Raw genomic sequence first — 22,770 nt, 5'->3', positions numbered from 1 at the left:
ATGTCTGCTGCCTTTTACCACTCTGTGCCACAAGAGGCTCTTGTGTGGCGGTAAAGAAGGCAAATGCAGACATGGGCTGCATCAACAGAGGCATCACATCCAAATCGCAAGATATCCTAGTCCTGCTGCTGTATTCTGCATTTGCCAGACCCCATCCGGAGTCCCGTGTACAGCTCCGGAGGCCTCACTTCACACAAAAGGTGGACAAAATGGAGAGGAGACAGAGGAGAGCGAGGAGGAGGATCTGGGGCCTGGGGACCAAGCCCTGTGAGGAAAGGCTGAGGGACAGGAAGGTTCAGCCTGGAGAAGAGGAGGCTGAGAGGGGACAGGATGGCTCTCTTAGACTACTTGAAAGGGTGTCACTTAGAGCAGAGGTAGTCAACCTGTGGTCCTCCAGATGTCCATGGACTACAATTCCCATGAGCCCCTGCCAGCATTTGTATTTGCTGGCAGGGGATCATGGGAATTGTAGTCCGTGAACATCTGGAGGACTACAGGTTGACTAACCCTCACTTAACCCTGGAATCTGTTAACCCTTTTCATGATGCTGTATGTTAATTTACCCTCACATGTTGCCTATGAGCATGAACTGATTACTTCCGTTCCATGAGATTGAATCATAGAATCATAGAGCTGGAAGGGACCTCCTGGGTCATCTAGTCCAACCCCCTGCACTATGCAGGACACTCCCAACCCTATTGCTCATCCACTGTAACCTGCCACCCCCTTGAGCCTTCACAGAATCAGCCTTTCCGTCAGATGGCTCTCCAGCCTCTGTTTAAAAATCTCCAAAGATGGAGAACCCACCACCTCCCGAGGAAGCCTGTTGCACTGAGAAACCGTTCTAACTGTCAGGAATTTGTTCCGGATGTTTAGACAGAATCATAGAATTCGAAGGGACCTCCTGGGTCATCTAGTCCAAACCCCTGCACTGTGCAGGACACTCACAACTACCTGCCCACCAAAGTGACCCCAATCTCATGCCCAAGTGAACCCGCCACACACCAAAAATCTCCAGAATCCACCCTGTATCTGATGAAGTGTGCATGCACACAGAAGCTCACCCCTTGAATAAATCCTTGTTGGTCTTAAAGGTGCACCCAGACTCTAAATTTGTTCTGCTGCTTGGGACCAACATGGCGACCCACTTGAGTCTATCTGTCTGCCTAACATCCATCCATCCATCCATCCATCCATCCATCCATCCATCCATCCATCCATCCATCCATCCATCCATCCATCCATCCATCCATCCATCCCATTATTTCGTGCCTCTCTAGTCATTTCTTTAGTGAAGCAACACGTGAAAATTGGAACCACAATTTTGAGGCCAGCCTCTGGCTTCAAAAGACAAGGTCACACTGCCGCCTAGTGCTGAAACCACAGGTGGTGAGAAATAATTTTCTACAAGCATTTTTAAGCATTTCAGTTTGACCCAGGATTGGGTTCTAGGGCTGCCAACCTCCAGGTGGGCCCTGGAGACCTCCTGCTGACACTAAAGCGGGATGTGTGCTAGGTTTTGGGGGGCAATCTTTGGGAACGGAGGGCCTTCAGCCAGGTATAAGGCCATGGAGCCCAACATCTCTTTACTCCTGGGGGACTGCAGAATGAAAATCAGCTCTAATTCTGGGAAAACTCCACCCCCCACCCCGAAGGACTGGCAATTCCGTCACTTGCATGAGTGACTCCACGTTGGCACAGTAAAGGCAAACCTTAAAAGATTACCAACATTCATTCCAGCATTGGCTTTCCTCACTCACAGCTCAGTTCTTCCCCTGACTTGAAGAGGAAAGAATCTCTTCTGGCTCATAGGGATGCCAACCTCCAGGTGGGAACTGGAGTTCCCCTGGAATTACAGCTCACCTCCTGGCAACAGAGAACTCCTGGAGAAAATGGCTGCTTGGGAGGGTGGAGTTTATAACAGTAACCTCCACTGAAGTCCCATCCTGCCCCAAATATGGGTGCCAGCCTCCTGGAGGGACGTGGGGATCCCCTGGAAGTAGTTTGCCTCCATACTAAAGAGCTCTCCTGCTCCCCTGGAGCAAAGGGCTGCTGGGGAGGGTGGAATCAGGGATGCCAGCCTCCAAGCGGGACCTGGGGATCCCCTGGAAGTAGTTTGCCTCCAGACTAAAGGGCTCTCCTGCTCCCCTGGAGCAAAGGTCTACTTGGGAGGGTGAATTCCATAGCATTAAACAACACTGAGGTCGTTCAAGGCCCTAATCCCGCCCACTCCCGGCTCCACCCCCAAAGTCTCCCGGTCTTTCCCAACCTGGAGCTGGCAACTGCTGTCGTCCGCCTGCTAGAACTTCCCCTCCTGCGCCCGCACCGCGCCGTTCCCCCCTCCGACCACCAGGGGCCGCTGTGGCGGCGACGACTCCGGATGAGCAGGAAGGCGTCGGTGGTCGTCACGTGGTAGCGTCCAAGGGCGCGCTGCCCTCGCGCTGTTGGGCGGGGCCAAGAGAGAAGAAAGGGCGGGGCGGGCGTTCCGGCGTCACGTGATTCTCCTCCCCCGCTACGCCCGGGCGACTGGCGCGGAGGAGGCGTCACGTGACCGGTGACCTTTCGGGAGGGCAGGGCCGGCTTCCGCTTCCGCCGGAGCTAAGAGGAAAGCGGGGCGGCTGCTGCTGGAGGAGGGCTCGTCCGACTCCTCTCCGGGTAAGGACGGCGGCGGCGGCTCGGCCTTTGGGGGGCGAAGGGCAAGGGGGCTGGAGCAGCAGCGCTGGGCGGGCCTTGGCTGGGAGGCGGCTCGGGTGGGTTGCCAACTCCAGGCTGGGACATTCCTGGAGACTGGGGGGAGGGGGTGCTGTGGTGGGGCCCCTGGAGGTCGCTCTCAGCCAGGACTGCCGGTCTCTAGTCGGGAGGGGAGGAAGGGATTCTGAGAGACCGCCAGGCCCCACCTGGAGGTTGGGAACAGTTGATTGAACCTCGCCTTCAGAGGTCAGAAGAGCCCTGCTGGGTCAGACCAGGGGTCCATCCAGTCCAGCCTCCTGTCTCACACAGGGGCCAGCCAGTTCCTCTGGAGGGCCAGCAACAGGGCAGAGAGGCCGAGGCCTTCCTAAGGACATCAGGAGAGCCCTGCTGGGTCAGACCAGGGGTCCATCCAGTCCAGCCTCCTGTCTCTCTCAGGGGCCAGCCAGTTCCTCTGGAGGGCCAGCAACAGGGCAGAGAGGCCGAGGCCTTCCTAAGGACATCAGGAGAGCCCTGCTGGGTCAGACCAGGGGTCCATCCAGTCCAGCCTCCTGTCTCACACAGGGGCCAGCCAGTTCCTCTGGAGGGCCAGCAACAGGGCAGAGAGGCCGAGGCCTTCCTAAGGACATCAGGAGAGCCCTGCTGGGTCAGACCAGGGGTCCATCCAGTCCAGCCTCCTGTCTCTCTCAGGGGCCAGCCAGTTCCTCTGGAGGGCCAGCAACAGGGCAGAGAGGCCGAGGCCTTCCTAAGGACATCAGGAGAGCCCTGCTGGGTCAGACCAGGGGTCCATCCAGTCCAGCCTCCTGTCTCACACAGGGGCCAGCCAGTTCCTCTGGAGGGCCAGCAACAGGGCAGAGAGGCCGAGGCCCTCCTAAGGACATCAGGAGAGCCCTGCTGGGTCAGACCAGGGGTCCCTCCAGTCCAGCCTCCTGTCTCTCACAGGGGACAGCCAGTTCCTCTGGAGGGCCAGCAACAGGGCAGAGAGGCCGAGGCCTTCCTAAGGACATCAGGAGAGCCCTGCTGGGTCAGACCAGGGGTCCCTCCAGTCCAGCCTCCTGTCTCACACAGGGGCCAGCCAGTTCCTCTGGAGGGCCAGCAACAGGGCAGAGAGGCCGAGGCCTTCCTAAGGACATCAGGTGAGCCCTGCTGGGTCAGACCAGGGGTCCATCCAGTCCAGCCTCCTGTCTCACACAGGGGACAGCCAGTTCCTCTGGAGGGCCAGCAACAGGGCAGAGAGGCCGAGGCCTTCCTAAGGACATCAGAAGAGCCCTGCTGGGTCAGACCAGGGGTCCCTCCAGTCCAGCCTCCTGTCTCACACAGAGGCCAGCCAGTACCTCTGGAGGGCCAGCAACAGGGCAGAGAGGCCGAGGCCTTCCTAAGGACATCAGAAGAGCCCTGCTGGGTCAGACCAGGAGTCCATCCAGTCCAGCCTCTTGTCTCACACAGGGGCCAGCCAGTTCCTCTGGAGGGCCAGCAACAGGGCAGAGAGGCCGAGGCCTTCCTAAGGACATCAGGAGAGCCCTGCTGGGTCAGACCAGGGGTCCCTCCAGTCCAGCCTCCTGTCTCACACAGGGGCCAGCCAGTACCTCTGGAGGGCCAGCAACAGGGCAGAGAGGCCGAGGCCTTCCTAAGGACATCAGAAGAGTCCTGCTGGGTCAGACCAGGGGTCCCTCCAGTCCAGCCTCCTGTCTCACTCAGGGGCCAGCCAGTTCCTCTGGAGGGCCAGCAACAGGGCAGGGAGGCCGAGGCCTCCCTACAATCAGACCAGTCCATCTCCTGCCTTACACAATAGCCAACCAGTTCCTCTGGAGGGCCTTCATAAGTCTGAGGCCTTCCCTTCTGGCTTTGGGATTCAGTGGTTTGCCTCTAAATGTGGAAGTTCTACTAGCAAGTTATCCTGAAAGGTTTTCAGCACTGTATTCAAGGCTTAAGAGTCTCTTGTGGTGCAGGGTGGTAAGGCAGCCGTCTGAAAGTTTTGCCCATGAGGCTGGGTGTTCGATCCCAGCAGCCGGCTCAAGGTCGACTCAGCCTTCCATCCTTCCGAGGTCGGTAAAATGAGTACCCAGCTTGCTGGGGGGTAAACGGTAATGACTGGGGAAGGCACTGGCAAACCACCCCGTATTGAGTCTGCCATGAAAACGCTGGAGGGCGTCGCCCCAAGGGTCAGACATGACTCGGTGCTTGCACAGGGGATACCTTTACCTTTTATTCAAGGCTCTTGAGCCTTATCAATTGCTCAATCATTCCCGTTTATATAAGTGGCATTGTTGTGAGATGGGATATAAAAATGGCAAAATGCAATTCATGATACAGTCAGGGTAAGAGGGTCTCCTCATTCCTTGAAAATAAACTCTTATCTCTGAGCTCTGATGACTGAAGAAGAATTGGTTCCTATATGCTGCTTTTAAATAGACTCCGGGGAATGGTAGAGGACAGGAAGGCCTGGAGGATCATTGTCCATGAGGATCATTCCTCTACCCACAAGAGACACCCTGTAAAGTTGGTGAGGCTGAGGGAGTCCTGATATTACTGCTTTGTTTGAACAGCTTTTATCAGTGCTGTGGCGATCCCAAGGTCACCCAGCTGGCTGCATGTGGAGGAGGAGCGGGGAGTCAAACCCGGCGCTCCTAACCTATACACCAAGCTGGCTCTCAACTGGGGACAGGTTAGAGACATAACAAAGGTTCTCTGTTAATACTGGCTCTCTTGCCCTGCTGTTTTAAGGAGGATGCCCGTGTATTCTAGCAGTATACTGAGGAATAGGAATCTTCAGAGTGTAGGCAGAGTATCTGGTTTTAATCCATGGGAAAACAAAAAATGCCATAGGTTTCAGATGTCTGGGAATTCCTATGGAAATATTAAAGCCACATTTGAGTGATGAGTTGGTGAAAGAGGATGGATACACTTTGGTGAGGTGAGCCTAATGTCCTGACGTAACCAAACTTTGCCAGAAAGTATTTCTTCCATTTGTTTCTGCTAGGGGTATGAATAAGAATGCCTAGTATAGAAACCTGTAAGCCCCGGAATGTAAATTGAGCAGCTCTTGCAGAACATTTCTTTATTTTTATACCTCTGCTCATCCAGTGGTCTCGTGGTGGTTCAAACAATTTAAAACAATAAAACCCCATAAAAACACCCCTTAGGAGTGTGGAAAGATAGATGGCAGCCTCTTGCTTAGCATTTCCAATCCCCTCCCCCCTCCTTCCCCCCCCCCCCCCCCCCCGTTCAACCGGAGGGTCAAGTTTTCTTCTGCTGGGCGTGAGGAGCCAGATCTGATAGGCATCAAAGGGGGAGGGGTCCTTCCCTCACTCAAAAACAGACCTTGTTCCATGCAGCCATTGCTAAAGGTAAAGGTATCCCCTGTGCAAGCACTGAGTCATGTCTGACCCTTGGGGTGACGCCCTCCAGGGTTTTCATGGCAGACTCAATACGGGGTGGTTTGCCAGTGCCTTCCCCTGTCATTACCCCCTCCCCCCAGCAAGCTGGCAGCCATTGCCAAAAAACCCATATAGTGTTCTGGAAAAGAGCCTCTTTCCCTTCCCTCACATCCAACCTGCGGCATACCTGTTTGCTTAACAGAATAATAGATACCTTCCAGTCAACTAGAAGGCAGGGCAAAGCAGCACAGTTACACTCACATCAGGATTTTTGGTACTCACAAAAGAGCCATTGCAGATGAAGAAAGTAGGGGAAACAGGAAGAATTCTGCTTTAGAAGGGCGTTTACAGGTATGCACCTGGGATCCAAGGTGCAAGGCGACACACCTGTAGGAAACACCCAACCTGCATGCTTCGTATACTTTGTCAGCACAGACATAATCATCCTGACACAACCGGTGAACACCTGCTAGCAAGATAGGGTGCATAAGAGTATCTTTTGTCCCAAGTTTGGTGTAGTGGTTAGGAGCATGGAATTCTAATCTGGTAAGCTGGGTTTGATTCCCTGCTCCTCTTCCACATGCAGCCAGCTGGGTGACCTTGGGCTCACCACAGCACTGATAACGCTGTTCTCCTTTGGGCAGAGAAAAGTGGCATGCAAGAACCAACTGTTTTTCTTCAGTAATATCAGGGCTCTCTCAGCCTCACTTCCCTCACAGGGTGTCTGTTGTGGGGAAAGGAAGGGAAGGACATTGTAAGCCTGTATGAGACTCTTTCGGGTAGAGAAAAGTGGCATATAAGAACCAACTCTTCTTCTTCTGTTTCCCACATCTCTTTACTCCATGAAATTTGTTTCCCGCCTCTCTTCTCTGCATATGATTTAGGTATCTTTTTCTCAGTCGAGTAGCCTGATTGTATAGTTCCTTGTTCAGAACTGCAATGCCATCACTCTATAAATAACAACCCGCCTTTCCCCATTTTTACAGGGTGTTTTTCTTCCCCCTATAAAGACTTTGTAAGGCACAATTTAACAAGGTGCTTAAAGCTGTGATTTTGGTGGCAGTTGATTAGGAGCACCTCAACGGTGCTAAATGACTGCCCAGACCAAAACAATTTACCCCACAGAGGAATTGGAGCCAGTGAGCTGTAAGATGTAGTAAATCGAGTGGGAGTTCAACCGCCAGCCAATTAGCTAATGAGCAGAGTAATATAGGGATTAAAAAAAAAAAACGAGGCCTCTCAGTGGCGCATAGGTTAGTAGGTGTTTCTAGCTGTCATGAGGCTGGAAATTGCATGAATTCCCAGCTGTGGCGGTTCAAAGAGGTCTATTCCAGTCCCTGTGGTAGTGCGGTTGCTGTGTACATTACAGAGGAGACCGTAAAATAGCCCTTTATTTATGGCACCTGCCTCAGTGGGTTTGCACTTTGAGTGCATTCCAGAATATTAATCGTAACCAAGGTACATGATCATCTTAATAAAATGCTTTCATAACTATTGAGACAGGGGTCCCCCCCTCCCCAATGAAGTGGTCAAGAACAGTGGCCTCTAATCAGGCAAGCTGGCTTTGATTCCCCACTTCTCCCCCCCCCCCCCATTCAGCCAGCTGAATGCCCTTGGGCCAGTCATAGTTCTCTTAGAGCTGTTCTTGCAGAGCAGTTCCCCGCCCCACCTGCCTCACCAGGCGTCTGTTGCAGGGAGAGGAAGGGAAGGTGATTGAAAGCCACTTTGAGACTCCTTCAGGTAGAGAAAAGTGAGGTATAAAAACCAACTTCTTTTTGAGGGAAGTGCCGTCCCCGTCATTAGAAGCACCTTCCTCCAGCCGTTTTCTGCCGGTAGGGCTCTGAGAAGAAATCCTGAGAGAGGAGAAATGGGAGAAGACAATGGGAGGAGTGCCGTGGAGTCAGCTCTTCCCTCCCGTCCCTTTCCCATTGTGAATGAATTCAACAAGGCCTAGACTAGTCATATGAGCAGAAAACTACCCTGTTCTCCTGACTCCTTCCGGGACTCTGGACTAACCCTGGTTGAGGATGAGTGCCGTAGAGTCTCAGGACTTCTGCCTCATTTCACTTTCCTTCCTCAGCAGACTCCATAAAGCTGTCAGAGTTCTACAGGGCCTATAAAACTGAGCTCTTCCACCAGGTCTTTGGTTGAGGCAGAGTTGTTTATGTCATCTTTGCGCATGGTTGTAATACGATTTGGGGGCGGGGTGGACGGCTTTTCCTTCTGCCATCTGGAGGTTTATGGTTTTAAGGTTTGGGGGTTGTATGAGATTTTGTGGGTTTTGTGCGATCCACCTTGAGTCCCGCCAAAGGAGGAAGGCGGAATATAAGTGTAACCAATAAAGAGATGCCCCATGCTTGGACATTCAGCTGCCTGCCAGCCAGGGTGACTGCTCCCCTGGTGCCAAAAAGCCAGAAGTTTGTAGGGTGGAAATAAAAACGGCCACGCGTTTTGTCGTTTCAGCAGAGCGCTGCTTTACAGCTGTGCTTTTGTCCCAGTTTTTGCTTTACCATCCATCTCCCCTCCCTCCCTCCCCTGAACTTATGGCAGTGTCTCCCAAATCATAGATTGGCCCGTCCTCTGCTGAGCCGACAGGTGGTTCCAAGGGCCTCTCATGTTGAAGAAGTGGGCGCAGCCACTCAGTTACGGAGGTTCTCCAAACTACAATCACAGACCTATTTTTAGGCGTGCCGCCTGGCTCAGGGTGGGCCGGTGGCGTGGCCGTGGATAGTCAGCATTCCTCTGGATTGATGAGCTCAGCATTTCTTTCCTGGAAACAAAACTGATAGAATTCGCTTCACGCATCCCTGCTAATGCGCAGTCACTGGGAGGCCCCACTCGCTCTGCCATGTGGCACCTTTGGTCGGTTCAAAAGGCATTTGACAAAGTGCTGAGCAGGCTTTTCCCTCCCTGCCTATCCATTGGTGGTATCAATTGGCTCATGGAGGGCAGGAACATCAAATCACATCCCCCCCCTCTCAGCCTCACCCACCTTACAGGGTGTCTGTTGTGGGGAGAGGAAAGGGAAGGCGAATGGAAGCCGCTTTGAGACTCCTTTGGATACAGAAAAGCGGCATATAAGAACCAACTCTTCTTCAGTAATCTCAGGGCTCTCTCAGCCTCACCCACCCCACAGGGTGTCTGTTGTGGGGAGAGGAAAGGGAAGGAGATTGGAAGCCCCTTTGAGATTCCTTTGGATACAGAAAAGCGGCATATAAGAACCAACTCTTCCTCTTCTCCAGTAATCTCAGGGCTCTCTCAGCCTCATCCATCTCACAGGGTGCCTGTTGTGGGGAGAGGAATGGGAAGGGGATTGGAAGCCGCTTTGAGACTCCTTCGGGTAGAGAAAAGCGGCATATAAGAACCAGCTCTTCTTCTTCTTAACCACGACCCCACGTTGGTTCTTGCCTGGCTCCCCTATTCCAGGAAAGGTCGCAGCTGGTCTATCATCCGGAGCTGGACGAAGGCATTCTTGGTGACAGCTGCTAACTGCTTGGTCTTGTAAATCTATAGTCAAGAGATGCGTAGGTTATGGAACCTGGTGTCCAGGAATTTGTGAGGGCACATTTTTTAGCTAGAGATTCCTGGGAGGAGAGGATCCCAAGGACCAGTGTGGCTCAGTTTCCATTTCCTCGTGGGTGGAGGGTCAGAATGATTCGACTTTGCTGGGGGGGAGGCACAGTGACATGCGAAGGTAGCACATTGTGGCACTTAATTAGCGCGGTGCGCCGTCTAGGCAGTACCAAGAAGAGGCGGTAGCTGGTTCGGAGGAAGCTCTCAGGAGGAAGAAATCCCAAGCAGCTTGTTAAATGACAAACTTGCCCACGTAGGGAGCAGCTGTGGCTCAGTGGCAGAGCCTCTGCCTGGCACACAGGAGGTCCCAGGTTCGATCCCTGGCATCTTCCCTTAAAAGAAGAAGACCTGGATTTTTGAACCCTGCCTTTTACCACTGGAAGGAGTCCCAGTGGCTTGCAGTCACCTGCCTTTCCTCTCCCCACAAGAGACACTCTGTGAGGTAGGTGAGGCCGAGAGAGCTCTAGGAGAACTGTGGTTGGCTCAAGGTCACCCAGCTGGCTTCATGTGGAGGCGAGGGGAATCCAAGCTGGTTCTCCATGTTAGAGGCCACTGCTCTTAACCAGTACACCAAGCTGGCTCTCAAAAGGGTGCAGGTGGAGAAGAAATCCCTGAGTGGCTGTGAGCCATGAGATCTAGAATGAATATTCTCTCTGGGGCAGTGATGATCTGATGTATTTCATCCAGACTCCTTTTGAACTGTAGAATTAAAAGTACTGAGAGCCAGTTTGGTGTAGTGGTTAGGAGTGCGGATTTCTAATCTGTCATGCCGGGTTCGATTCTGCACTCCCCCACATGCAGCCAGCTGGGTGACCTTGGGCTTGCCATGGCACTGATAAAACTGTTCTGACCGGGCAGTGATATCAGCACTCTCTCAGCCTCACCCACCCCACATGGTGACTGTTGTAGGGAGAGGAATGGGAAGGCGACTGTAAACCGCTTTGAGCCTCCTTCGGGTAGGGAAAAGCGGCATATAAGAACCAACTCTTCTTCTTATTCTATTTATTTATATACCGCCACTTTTCCTAAGAACCCATGGCGGTTCACAGAATAAAATGTTAAAAACCAGTAAAACCCTATAAAACCCCCACTTACAATAAGGAACAAGCGATGAGAACATCTTATCGATCGATCCCCTCCCTCCTTGTTCAGCCGGAAGCCGTCTTCTTCCACCAGGGAGTGGGTGCAGATCTACTAAATCTACTAAACTGCTACTTCTTTCCCCCTTCTCTTTTACAGGAAAATGTCAGCCGCCGACGAGTTTTCGGTAAGTTGCCCGATCCGATGGCCAAAAATGCAACTTTCTAAACTGCGGTTGAGTTGGGACTGTAAGGTAAAGCAATCCAGATATGGTAATCTGGAGCCAAGCCTGATCTTGTGCCAAGTTAAGGGAGGATAGGCTGCATCTCAGGGGAGAAGGATCGAAAAAGGCAGAGAAGGGAGAAAAAATCCAGGACCAACAGAAGTTGATAGAAATTAGTGGCTTCTCCTTTAAGGCACATTCGTCACATGACCACCTGTGGCCAATCACGCGTCCTCTACCACGGAGGAGAGCCCCGATTCAAAACAATGTGATTTTATAATATATTCAGGATTAAAAGCACTCTAAGATATCACACAATAAAGGTGGGGTCACTCCGGATCAATCCTCCTTGCTGCAGAAGGAAATTTTAAATCACCCCAAATCCAAACAGAAATATGTAGAGGGCAGGGACTGAATCGATCTGGGGTTGGAATAAAAGCTCTGTGCAGTTTACACCCTTCTCTAAACTTTGGCCCGGAGAAATTCTCATCTTGCCACGTCCTACCTCTGAAGATGCCACTGGCAAAATATCAGGGAGCATGGTCACACAGCCCAGTAAATGCACAGCAGCCAGCTGTGATAACCTTCAATATCCAATAACCTCGGTGACTGTGAGAGCTGCCAGAGAAGCACTGACTTAACTGCAGAAGTTACAGATAAAACTTGTCTCTAGGCCAGGCTGGAATCTGGAGATTTTTCATAGGAGGGATCACTTGGGCAGGGGTAGTTAACCTGTGGTCCTCCAGATATCCATGGACTACAATTCTCATGGGAATTGTAGTCCATGAACATCTGGAGGACCACAGTTTGAGGGTCCCTGCTTTTAAGACTAACCAAATTTCGGGCAGGGGAGGCACTATCATGAGTCACAGGTCACACCTCTTTAGATGTCTGAAGAAATGAGCCGAGTCTCATGAAAGCTCCTCCCCTGCCCGAAATTTGGTTAGTCTTTAAGGCAGGCTTTGGGGTCAGTGTGGGTGGGCATGTAGTTGTGAGTGTCCTGCATTGTGCCGGGGGTTGGACTAGATGACCCAGGAGGTCCCTTCCAGCTCTATTGTGATAGACTTTGATTTCTAAAAAAGTCACCTCATGGAATGAAAGTTTCTTTTATTTAGGAAAATGCAAACGTCTACACCAAAGGCATATTCAAAGCAACACTTTTGGCAAGCAATAGAACCAACTCATAGAAACAGAATAAAATCATAGCGTGTCCAAGAAGCGGCTGTGCTGAGTTTGCGGCTTTAAGATCAGCAACATAGGTCTCGAAACAGCCTAGGGGCCTCCCCCCCACCCCAACACCTTGCGGTACCAGGCGTTTTTTTTAAAAAGTGGGTGTGGCCAGATGAGGGTGCTGCCCAGGAGGGGCTCTGATTGGTCATGCAGGTTGAACCGCCATTGTGTCAGCACAAGCCACGCCCGGAGTGTTGAATTTATTCTCTCTCCTCTTCCCCAGTGCGATTTCTAAAAATTGCTCTTGTCTGAGCTTCCTGTGGGTTTCTGGGTGTGTCGTGCCTGTCTGCCTACCTGCCTCCTGCAGTGACCATTTAGTGGCTGACTCCGCCCCCGTGGCCTCCGTTTTGTGGCTGCATCTGCTACTCGGAGTCCAAATTTCTGAGATGTCCCAAGGCTCAGTAAGACTGGGAACCCCGGGCTAGAGGAAATGAAGGCAAGCGGGTGGATACAGCGCTTAGCAATGATGGGGTCTCATTGGTGTTTTCTCTTTTTTTTTTTTGCTTTGTTTGGCTTTCAAGCTGGCGGATGCTTTGCCGGACAACTCCCCTGCCAAGAACGCCGCCCTGGGCACCACGAAGCCCGGCCAGCAGCCCGGCCAGCCCCCGCAAACCTGGCCGGCTTCCAACCCCTGGAGCAGCCCCCCAAACGCTCCCCCCACAGCCCCCTCTGGACTGCCTCCGAGCACGTCTGCCTCCACCGTGCCGTTTGGGCCCCCACCCACAGGGATGTATCCTTCCCTGCCCCCCGGGGCCCCGACTCCTTTCCCTCCTCCCCCTCCCGGATCCACTTGCCCTCCTCCCGGAGCCCCCTACCCACCCCCGGGGCCCGTCCCACCAGGGCAGTATCCTCCCCCCAGTATGACCTTCCCGGAGCTTCCCAGGCCCTACGGAGGACCAGCAGAGCCCGCAGCGCCCCCTGCTGGAGTTGGACCATGGGGATCCATGGCCACTGGGGGGTGGGGACCGACAGTGGGGGGCCAGTATCCCGCTCCTAGCATGCCGTATCCACCCCCGGGGCCGTATTCCACCCCTACCCAGACTCCAGGGGCTGCACCCACAGTGCCATGGGGCGCTGTCCCGCCAGGACCTTGGGGGCCTTCGCCACCGGCCCCATTCCCGCCACCCACCGGATCCTACCCGGCTCCAGGACTCTACCCGACGCCACCCAATCCTTACCAAGTGCCACCTGCACCTGCCGGAGCGCCGTCCATGCCCGGCGGACCTCATGTGAGTACTTCTGACTTCTCCGCATGGCGAACAGAAGTGCTGCTGAATAGATCTGCTGCTTGAAAACTATGGGCATGTTGTTATTGTTACTGAGAGCCAGCTTGGTGTAGTGGTTAGGAGCTCCGACCTAATCTGGCGAGCCAGGATTGATTCCCTGCTCCTCCTCCACAGGCAGGCAGCTGGGTGACCTTGGGCCAGTCACAGCACTAAGCAGGAATATCGGGGCTCTCTCAGCCCCACATCCTTCCCAGGGTGTCAGTTGTGGGGAGAGGAAAGGGAAGGCGACTGTAAGCCCCTTTGAGCCTCCTTCAGGTAGGGAAAAGTGGCATATAAGAACCAACCATGCAGGCCATCTAGTCCCACCCCCTGCTCAGTGCAGGATCAGCCTCCAGCATCCAGGAGAAGGATCTGTCCAGCCGCTGCTTGAAGACGGCCAGTGCGGGGGAGCTCCCCACCTCCTTAGGCAGCCCCTTCCACTGCTGAACTAGACTCCTAGAATCCTAGAGTGGGAAGGGGCCATGCAGGCCATCTAGTCCCACCCCCTGCTCAGTGCAGGATCAGCCTCCAGCATCCAGGAGAAGGATCTGTCCAGCCGCTGCTTGAAGACAGCCAGTGCGGGGGAGCTCCCCACCTCCTTAGGCAGCCCCTTCCACTGCTGAACTAGACTCCTAGAATCCTAGAGTGGGAAGGGGCCATGCAGGCCATCTAGTCCCACCCCCTGCTCAGTGCAGGATCAGCCTCCAGCATCCAGGAGAAGGATCTGTCCAGCTGCTGCTTGAAGACAGCCAGAGAGGGGGAGCTCCCCACCTACTTAGGCAGCCCCTTCCACTGCTGAACTAGACTCCTAGAATCCTAGAGTGGGAAGGGGCCATGCAGGCCATCCAGTCCCACCCCTGCTCAGTGCAGGATCAGCTTCAAGCATACAGGAGAAGGATCTGTCCAGCCGCTGCTTGAAGACGGCCAGTGGGGGGGAGCTCCCCACCTCCTTAGGCAGCCCCTTCCACTGCTGGACTAGACTCCTGGAATCCTAGAGTGGGAAGGGGCCATGCAGGCCATCCAGTCCCACCCCTGCTCAGTGCAGGATCAGCCTCAAGCATCCAGGAGAAGGATCTGTCCAGCCGCTGCTTGAAGACCGCTAGTGAGGGGGAGCTCCCCACCACCTGAGGCAGCCCCTTCCACTGCTGAACTGGACTCACAGAATCCTAGAGTGGGAAGGGGCCATCCAGGCCATCTAGTCCCACCTCCTGCTTAAGGCAGGATCAGCCAAGCGTAGTTTCAACCCATTTTCCCTTCTGTGCCTTCGTGTCTTTACTCCTGGCAATTCCACCCAAATCCTTAGAGGTTTCCCATTCAAATACTAGCCAGGGTCAGCCCTGCTTAGCTTCCAAGATTGCCTGGGCTATCTGGGTAAAGGCCGAAGAGGAGAATCCACTTGGGGGTGGGATCTTAGACCAGGGGTAGTCAAACTGCGGCCCTCCAGAAGTCCATGGACTACAATTCCCAGGAGCCCCTGCCAGCATTCGCTGGCAGGGGCTTCTGGGAATTGTAGTCCATGGACATCTGGAGGGCCGCAGTTTGACTACCCCTGTCTTAGACTAAGCACATATTTAAAAACCGTCTTCCCTATTTATGGCGTCCCTAACAATTGTTAGGAAACATACGGTGTTTAATAATGCTATAGTTTTGTGTATGTATGTGTGTTCTGTATGAAATTGCTTCCAACTTAAGGTGACCCTGTGAATTAACAATTTCCAAGACATACTCTCTGTCTCTGAGCCTTGCTCAGGTCTTAGAAACCAGGCTACATATATTGACTGATTTTTAAAAATAAGTAAACATGCAATTGGGGGGGGGCACCGGGGGAGTGTTAGATCTTTGTAGATCTGATCTTTCTTCTCTTCCTGAACCTGCGCACCACTTCGGAGAATCATGGCCTTCTCTTGATGCTCGGATATGGTTCAAAATGGAATTCCACAGGCATAGAAAGTCACATCAAATATTCATTTATTCTTCTTTCTCATTTGAACACAATAAGAACGGGTTCCCGGGTTACTCAATCCCCCGTTTTCCCTGTCTTCTTCGGTGATTGTGAGACTGCCAATGTTTTCAAGCTGTGCATCAGTTATCACCTTGCCTCTCGGCTCATCAAATCCTGGAGTCCTCATTCTGACGAACCCCATAATAACTTTGGAAATCTCACGGGGGATTGAGTCACCCGGGAACCCGTTCTGATTGTGTTCAAATGAGAAAGAAGAATAAATGAATATTTGATTTGACTTTTTTTATGCCTGTGGAATTCCATTTTGAATCATATCTGATATACAAGGGATTGGCAGCCAGTTTGGTGTAGTGGTTAGGAGTGTGGACTTCTAATCTGGCATGCTGGGTTCGATTCTGCACTCCCCCACATGCAACCAGCTGGGTGACCTTCGGCTCCCCACAGCACTGATAAAACTGTTCTGACCAAGCAGGAATCTCAGGGCTCTCTCAGCCTCACCCACCTTACAGGGTGTCTGTTGTGGGGAGAGGAATGGGAAGGCGATTGTAAGCCGCTTTGAGACTCCTTCGGATAGGGAAAAGTGGCATATAAGAACCAACTCTTCTTCTTCTTCTTCTTCTATTGGGAGTTCTCTTGATGCGGTCAAAACCCATAATTTCCAATTCTGTCTTTTTCTGCAGCCCTACCGTTGAACCCGAGGCGGGCCGACAGCGTCTCCTCCCGCACCCGCTATTAACGGACATCTTCAAAGAAACTTTTGTTTGGTAACCTTTTTCCCCCTCCCGAAGTCTTGGAAGAACACGCTCCCCTCCCGCGTGCCATCCGAGGCCTGAAGGGGGCGCTCTGTGCCAGCCAGACTCTCCTCTTCCAGTGGAGTGAACCTTTTCGTCGGTCACGGTGAACAGCAAGGGGACGGCAGGGCATCGGCCCCCACATAGCCATCTTCCCTCCGCCAAGGAAGCCCGTCTTTCGAGTTCACTGGGAGCTGCTCTGCAGGATCTCCGTGGAATTCAGACTCGGGGGCCTTCGTGTTTCTTGCTCCAGCCTGCCCTGCAGCTACTCTATCCGCTGAACTTTATGGCAGTCGCCAGATCTGGCCATCCACGCTCCTGAGCGGGTTTTTGCTTACTCATTTCCATAAATCCAACCTCTCTGAGAAGATAACCTTGGAGAAATGTGCCAAACGACCATCACAAAAATCCAACCCGTTAAAGGGAAGCAAAGGAGATGAAATCTGAAGCAGGGCGTGCGTGGGAGAGGTTTTCACATTATCGGGCTTAGATTTTCCTGCTTGGGGCGGGAGGGGAGTTGTTATGGAGAGGGGTTTTGGGATGCGTGACACTCAGTTCAGACACGCAAGGCAGGGTCGGAGGGGGCACTGAGGCACTCCTGGAGACGTGACATCTCTGAACGGGTCTCATCGCTCCCCCGAAAGAGGAATGGGATTGTTTTTTCTTCTTCTGAGGTGGCCTGCTTGTAAATCCGGATTTAAAGTGATTTGTGCTTGAAGTGTGGCTAACTTCCTGTTTTCGCAGCACTCTTGTGATCTGCCATTCGAATTCAACGAGGGAGGGCGTGAGGAGGATAGAAAGCCCAACTTTAAGGCAGCCCTCTTTAGGAAACAAGCGGTTGTCAGGTCAGAGCTGTACCAAATGCGGGTCCCGTCTGACCTTTAATCTTGGAGCGTTCTAAAGTTTGCCAGAGGTCTAATATGGCTCTGCTCATAGGAAGTCTTTCTCTTGCCAGAGAGTTCTCCTGTCTGTTCTCAGGTGGCTTTGAGTTAACCGAAACGGGCGTGCACGGACGCTGTTACAGCTGCCAGGTTTGCTTTGCTCTGCATGTCTTTCTGGGAGGGAGGGCGTGCTCCCTTTATCGGACAGTTAGATTTCAGATTGACAGTGCCTCCGGGACGGCTTTAAGAACCAAACGTGTTCTGGTCAGGATTTGACGGTCTAGGGTTTGTTTTTATTTCAGCCTTGCAAATAAGTTCTCAAACAAGAAGCCCCCAGTTGGGCAGGTGCCGTACGAACAGCCCATCAAGTAAAAAGGGGGAGGGGGCAGAAGAGAACCAAATTATGTATATTGTATAAAGGAACTTCAGTCTGGTCACCTGGAGGCGATGTTTTTTTTCACCTGGGCATGCAGCTCTTGGGAAGTCCTCTTCGGGAAATCCCTTTTACGGGAGGGACTAGCTGCGAATCAGCATTTCGGTTCCTGGAAGGGAGCAGAACGGCAGAACCAGGCCGACACGGAAGCACCTTCCTTTGGGGTCGCTTTAGGACCCTTTCCGGAAATGGAAGGGAATCTCGCTCTCGCTGGCAGGGCAAGAGGGTCCGAGCGAGCATGCAGTGAACAAGAGGACCGTTCCGCCCTGCTGGCTCTTCTGCCGGTTTTGCGCCCGCTTTTCCGTGTCCGTCGCACGCCGCCTGCACGTCTCCCGTCGTGGCTACCGCCTTCTCTCTTGGGGGCATTGCATTTCCCCAGCAGTTTCTTAAAAACACACTTCAGTCTGCAGGGAAATGTAATACTCACAGTAGCCAACGCGGCAGCAGTGGCTGTGTCGTAGAACGTGATTGTGCAGTGGTCGCAGGCAGCTCCTGGGTATTGTTTGTCGTGTAGTCGGTGCCAACGTAACACAGCTCTTCGTCTTTCCTTGCCCCGATGCAAGATGAGGGGCAAGGCCCGTATCCGGGTCCGGTGTCTCTTTGAATCATCCCAGCTTAGTTTTCTAATGAGATTCCTCAGAAGCCGTGCTCTTCCTTCTTGGCTGGTGTCCCCATTCTTCCTTTCTCCCCCACACAAACATGCGCAGAAGCTAAATTGCGACAGAGTTTGAGTCCAGTGGCACCTTTTAAGAACAGCAAAGATTTGTTCAAGCTATACAAGCTTTCATGTATTTCATGATGCAATTTCATGATGAAATTAATTCAAAAGAAATTCCATCTCAACATCCGGAAGAAGTTCCTGACAGTTAGAGCGGTTCCTCAGTGGAACAAGCTTCCTCGGGAGGTGGTGGGTTCTCCATCTTTGGAGATTTTAAAACAGAGGCTGGAGAGCCATCTGACAGAGAGGCTGATTCTGTGAAGGCTCAAGGGGGTGGCAGGTGACAGTGGGTGAGCGAGAGGGTTGGGAGTGTCCTGCATAGTGCTGGGGGTTGGACTAGATGACCCAGGAGGGCTGTTCCAGCTCTATGATTCTATGTTCTTGCATACCTTGAATAAAACTCGGTGGGTCTTCAAGGTGCCCCTGGACTCAGAAGTTTGTCCTGCTGCTTCAGGCCAACATGGCGACCCTCCTGAATCTATGTAACACCATCGGAGTGTTCCGGTTGGACCGGACCAAGAATTAATCTCTTCCAGCATCCTGTTTCATGCACTGCCAGGGATCCACTGCCTGTGTCACGGCGTGGCCCGGGATTCTAGCACTGCGAGAGAGGTCAAGACGGGTCGCCGTGTTTGTCTGCAGCTGTAGAAAAGGGTACGGGTCCAGGACCCCGCAAAAGATTAGCTATATTTGTGGCAGGGGAAGGAGTTTTTGTGCATCATGGCTCACTTCTTCAGCATCCAGGATCCCCTGAAAGCAGTCTTTCTCAGCTTTGTACCATTGAGAAACCCCCAAAGTGGCATGATCGTGCGCTATATGGTCGGGCAGTATAGCTGGGTACATGTCCACATGGGCACCCCCCTTCCCACCCCCTCCAGGCCCCTCATTGGCCATTTGGGGGAAGGGGAGGGAGGTTGTCATGGCCGTATATGGTCATACATCACCGGATAAATTTATACCAAATTTAAAAAATATATTGAAAATTAAGTACCTCCCAACCATTTGGGAAACCCAGGGCCATCAAGAGATCCCGGGGTTTTGCAGAATCCTGGTTGAGAAGGCCTGCTTTAAAGACTAACCAAATTTCGGGCAGGGGAGGCACTATCATGAGTCTCAGCTCATTTCTTCAGACATCTAAAGAGGTGTGAGCTGTGACTCATGATAGTGCCTCCCCTGCCCGAAATTTGGTTAGTCTTTAAAGCAGGGATCCTCAACCTGTGGTCCTCCAGATGTCCATGGACTACAATTCCCATGAGCCCCTGCCCGAAATTTGGTTAGTCTTTAAAGCAGGGATCCTCAACCTGTGGTCCTCCAGATGTCCATGGACTACAATTCCCATGAGCCCCTGCCAGCGTTTGCTGGCAGGGGCTCATGGGAATTGTAGTCCATGGACATCTGGAGGACCACAGGTTGAGGATCCCTGCTTTAAAGTGCTCCTGGACTCTTGCTGTTTTCTACTGCTGGGGAAAATGGCAAAGTTTTTCTCTGGGCAAAGTGGAATTTTATGAGCCTTGGTTGTGTCCCAACTCAAGTGCCCTAAATGAAGAAGCTCAAGATACATTTATCCTTGTATCTCTCAGGGGCTTATCTTGGATGCCTTTTCTGCACTTTGTCCAGCTCTGCAAGGTCCTTCTTTGAGGCGTGGTGACCAGAACTGTTTAGTCCAAAAGAGGGGAGGACGTTCGGCGTGTTTGGACTGACTGTAGAAAAGTCCTACGCCTCTTTGCCAATATTCCGGCCTGAATCTGGGGGAGGACATAAAAGGATGCATCTTTTTCAGCTAACCTGGCCTGATGTCAGCTGCTGACATCCATGGTGCTGTTGGGGAACAGATCTGTAAAATCTGAAGCCTGCCCTACTGTTAAGTCGGCCTCACAAGAGGCCCTTGTTACCCATCTTTGCGTCTCCCAGTTATACAACCTTTATGGATTCTAAAGATCACGTATACTGCTTCAGGGAGGGCCGTGACTCAGTTGCAGAGCCTCTGCTTGGTGTGCAGAAGGTCCCAGGTTCAATCCCCGGGATCTCCAGTTAAAAGGACCAGGCAGGAGGGGATGGGGAAGACTGACCTTGATAGACCAATGATCTGATTTAGTGTAAGCAGCTTTCTGTGTTCATATTTTCTAGGGAAGGGCCATGGCTCAGTGGCAGAGCCTCTGCTTGGCATGCAGAAGGTCCCAAGTTCAATCCCAACCATCTCCAGTTGAAAAGACCAGGCAGGAGGGGATGGGAAAGACTGACCTTGATGGATGAATTATCTGATGCAGTCTAAGTAGCGTCCTGCGTTCATATTTATCCAGGAGGCTCAGTGGCAGAGCCTCTGCTTGGCATGCAGAAGGTCCCAGGTTCAATCTCCAGCATCTCCAGTTAAAAGGACCAGGGAGGAGGGGATGGGAGAGACCCCATCCTGAGACCCTGGAGAGCCGCTACTAATCTGTGGCTGTGACAGACAAAAGGTCTGTTTCAGTTTAAGGTCATTTCACGTGTTCTCTAGCCATTTCCGAAGGCCCCAGCAGAGTCCCCGAGAATCTCTAGCTCATCTATTGTAACAGCAGTCTGCAGGTAGAGTCCACCGGGATCTGAGTGGAGATGCCAGGAGCGGCACAGACAGCCGTGCGCGCGCATGCATGTGTGTCTGCGTCCCAGCCCTCTAGGCAAGAAGTGAAACCACCCTAAGCCGGAGGGAGCCGTGGAGATGAGGAACAGCAGGCCAGGAAACATCTCTCTGTATTCCAAACAAGAGAATATATCCCCAAGGGCTGCATGGGCCCTGCCGTGCCAACATAGCTAGATTATCTGGCTTGCAGAAGCCACGAGGCTACCGTGTCTCTTCCCCACGGCGCATCTCCTTCCCTTCTCTGGCTTCCAAAAATCCCTGCTGTCCCGCAAGCCTGCTTTTTCTTTCAAATTGAACCTCACCCCCAGTGCTCCCCTCCCGAGCCTTTTCCTCCCCACTCACAGATTCGCTCACACAGATTTTGCTTAGGAGTATGGCTGCCCAGGAACCCCAGCGACACTTTTAGGGTACTGGGAAGTCCGGGGCGGTGTGACTGAAAGAAGAAGGATTTTGATTTCTGGCCTGGCCACCCTTTCATGATGGCAGGAGAGGACTCGCGGTGAGTCGAAATAAGTTTAATGGACTCCACACTTCTTGGAGACCCTGTCCGAAAACTTGGAGCAGATTGATCCTTGGAAAACGGGGGCTAAAAGAGGGCCCTTTTCATCCCGGGGTGCCTCCTTTAGGAATTGCCATGTATCACCCCCTTGACGTCAGAAGGACCTCTTAAATTTCCTTTCCCCCCCTCCCAAATCTTGTGAGAGGACGCAGCCCCCTAGAAGCAAAAGCCCCTCCTCCCGTCTTTAAAAAAAGCAAGCTGTTCTTCCGATGCCGTGTAGTGAAACTTTGAACCTTACGTCTTGCGGTGTGAGCGACTTTGGATCGATGCTTGTCATGCAGCGGAAAGTGTGTTGTTCCTATCGTGTTCTTTGTGAGTTTAAAAAATAAATTGCTGAGAAGTTTGGGGTTATTTTTATTTTCCGGCTTGTGCTTCTAAGATGGACGTTTGCCGCCTTTGTTTACAATATGGAGAGACAAAAGCAATCACACTTCCACACCATCCACCGTGGGCGTCGTCCTGCCGCCCAGCGGAACGGCGCCGGCCTTCCGCCCCCTTGCGGAAGAGCCTCGTGGACCGGCGGAAGGCCTCGCCGTCCGCTGGTGCAGGCTGGGGGGGGGGGGGATGCGACTCCATATCACCTGCTGCTGTATTTTGTTTTGTTCCTTTTTAGACGACGAACAAATTTTGCCGTATGATGATGGTAGTGAAGAGGCTTTAAATACAGGATTTGATATTTTTTTGGAGAAAAAAAAATGCTGTCACTTTTTGTATACAATTAGACATTAAATGTATTTTCAAGACGATTGTGCACGGCAGCCTTATTTTCGTTTCCTTCTCCGCTTAAGTTCCGTACGTTTGTTCCCACAACACAAAAGGGCTTTGGGTTTCAGATCATGGGGGAGTTTCCCGGAAAGAGCCGTAGGGACTGTAGCTTGGGGAGGTGGTACAAATTTTGTTAGAAAAAGAATTGGCTTTTCTATCCTGCTTTCCTCTCTCCTAAGGGCCCTCAGAGTGGCTTAAGACCACCTTCCCTTCCTCTCTCCACAACACCTGCGGGACTGCTTGGTTGCTTATGCCCCCCGCAGGGCACTCCGCTCTGCGGGTATGAATTTACTGGTTGTCCCGGGCCCACAGGATGTGCGCCTGGCCTCGACCCGGGCCAGGGCCTTTTCAGTCCTGGCCCCAACCTGGTGGAACGAGCTCCCAGAAGGGCTAAGGGCCCTGCAGGATCTACCAGCTTTCCGCAGGGCCTGCAAGACGGAGCTCTTCCGCCAGGCATATGGTTGAGGCCAGGGCAGCTCTCCCACTAATCCATCAGAGGATCCCCTCCAATATTGAGATCTCTAACACCGAGGTCATGGTTAGATCTATTGTATTGGTGCCACCCTCTTCTGAACATTATTTTCTCCACCAGGCTGAACTAAGATCA

General features: G+C 52.6%; 1 protein-coding gene across 1 annotated transcript; it reads left to right on the top strand.

Moving 5' to 3' along the window:
- The first annotated feature begins 2,528 nt into the window (after nucleotides 1-2,528).
- Nucleotides 2,529-22,141, top strand: MAPK1IP1L (mitogen-activated protein kinase 1 interacting protein 1 like). The gene is made up of 5 exons (XM_077324025.1): nucleotides 2,529-2,655; nucleotides 10,878-10,905; nucleotides 12,693-13,400; nucleotides 16,080-19,273; nucleotides 19,632-22,141. Exons 2-4 carry the CDS (start codon nucleotides 10,882-10,884, stop codon nucleotides 16,089-16,091), a joined length of 744 nt encoding a protein of 247 aa, XP_077180140.1. The 5' UTR covers nucleotides 2,529-2,655; nucleotides 10,878-10,881; the 3' UTR covers nucleotides 16,092-19,273; nucleotides 19,632-22,141.
- The last annotated feature ends 629 nt before the right edge of the window (nucleotides 22,142-22,770 follow it).

The sequence above is a fragment of the Paroedura picta genome, chromosome 2 (genome assembly GCF_049243985.1).
Source record: "Paroedura picta isolate Pp20150507F chromosome 2, Ppicta_v3.0, whole genome shotgun sequence".
Taxonomy (NCBI): domain Eukaryota; kingdom Metazoa; phylum Chordata; class Lepidosauria; order Squamata; family Gekkonidae; genus Paroedura; species Paroedura picta.
This window is presented reverse-complemented; position numbering and strand designations above follow the sequence as displayed.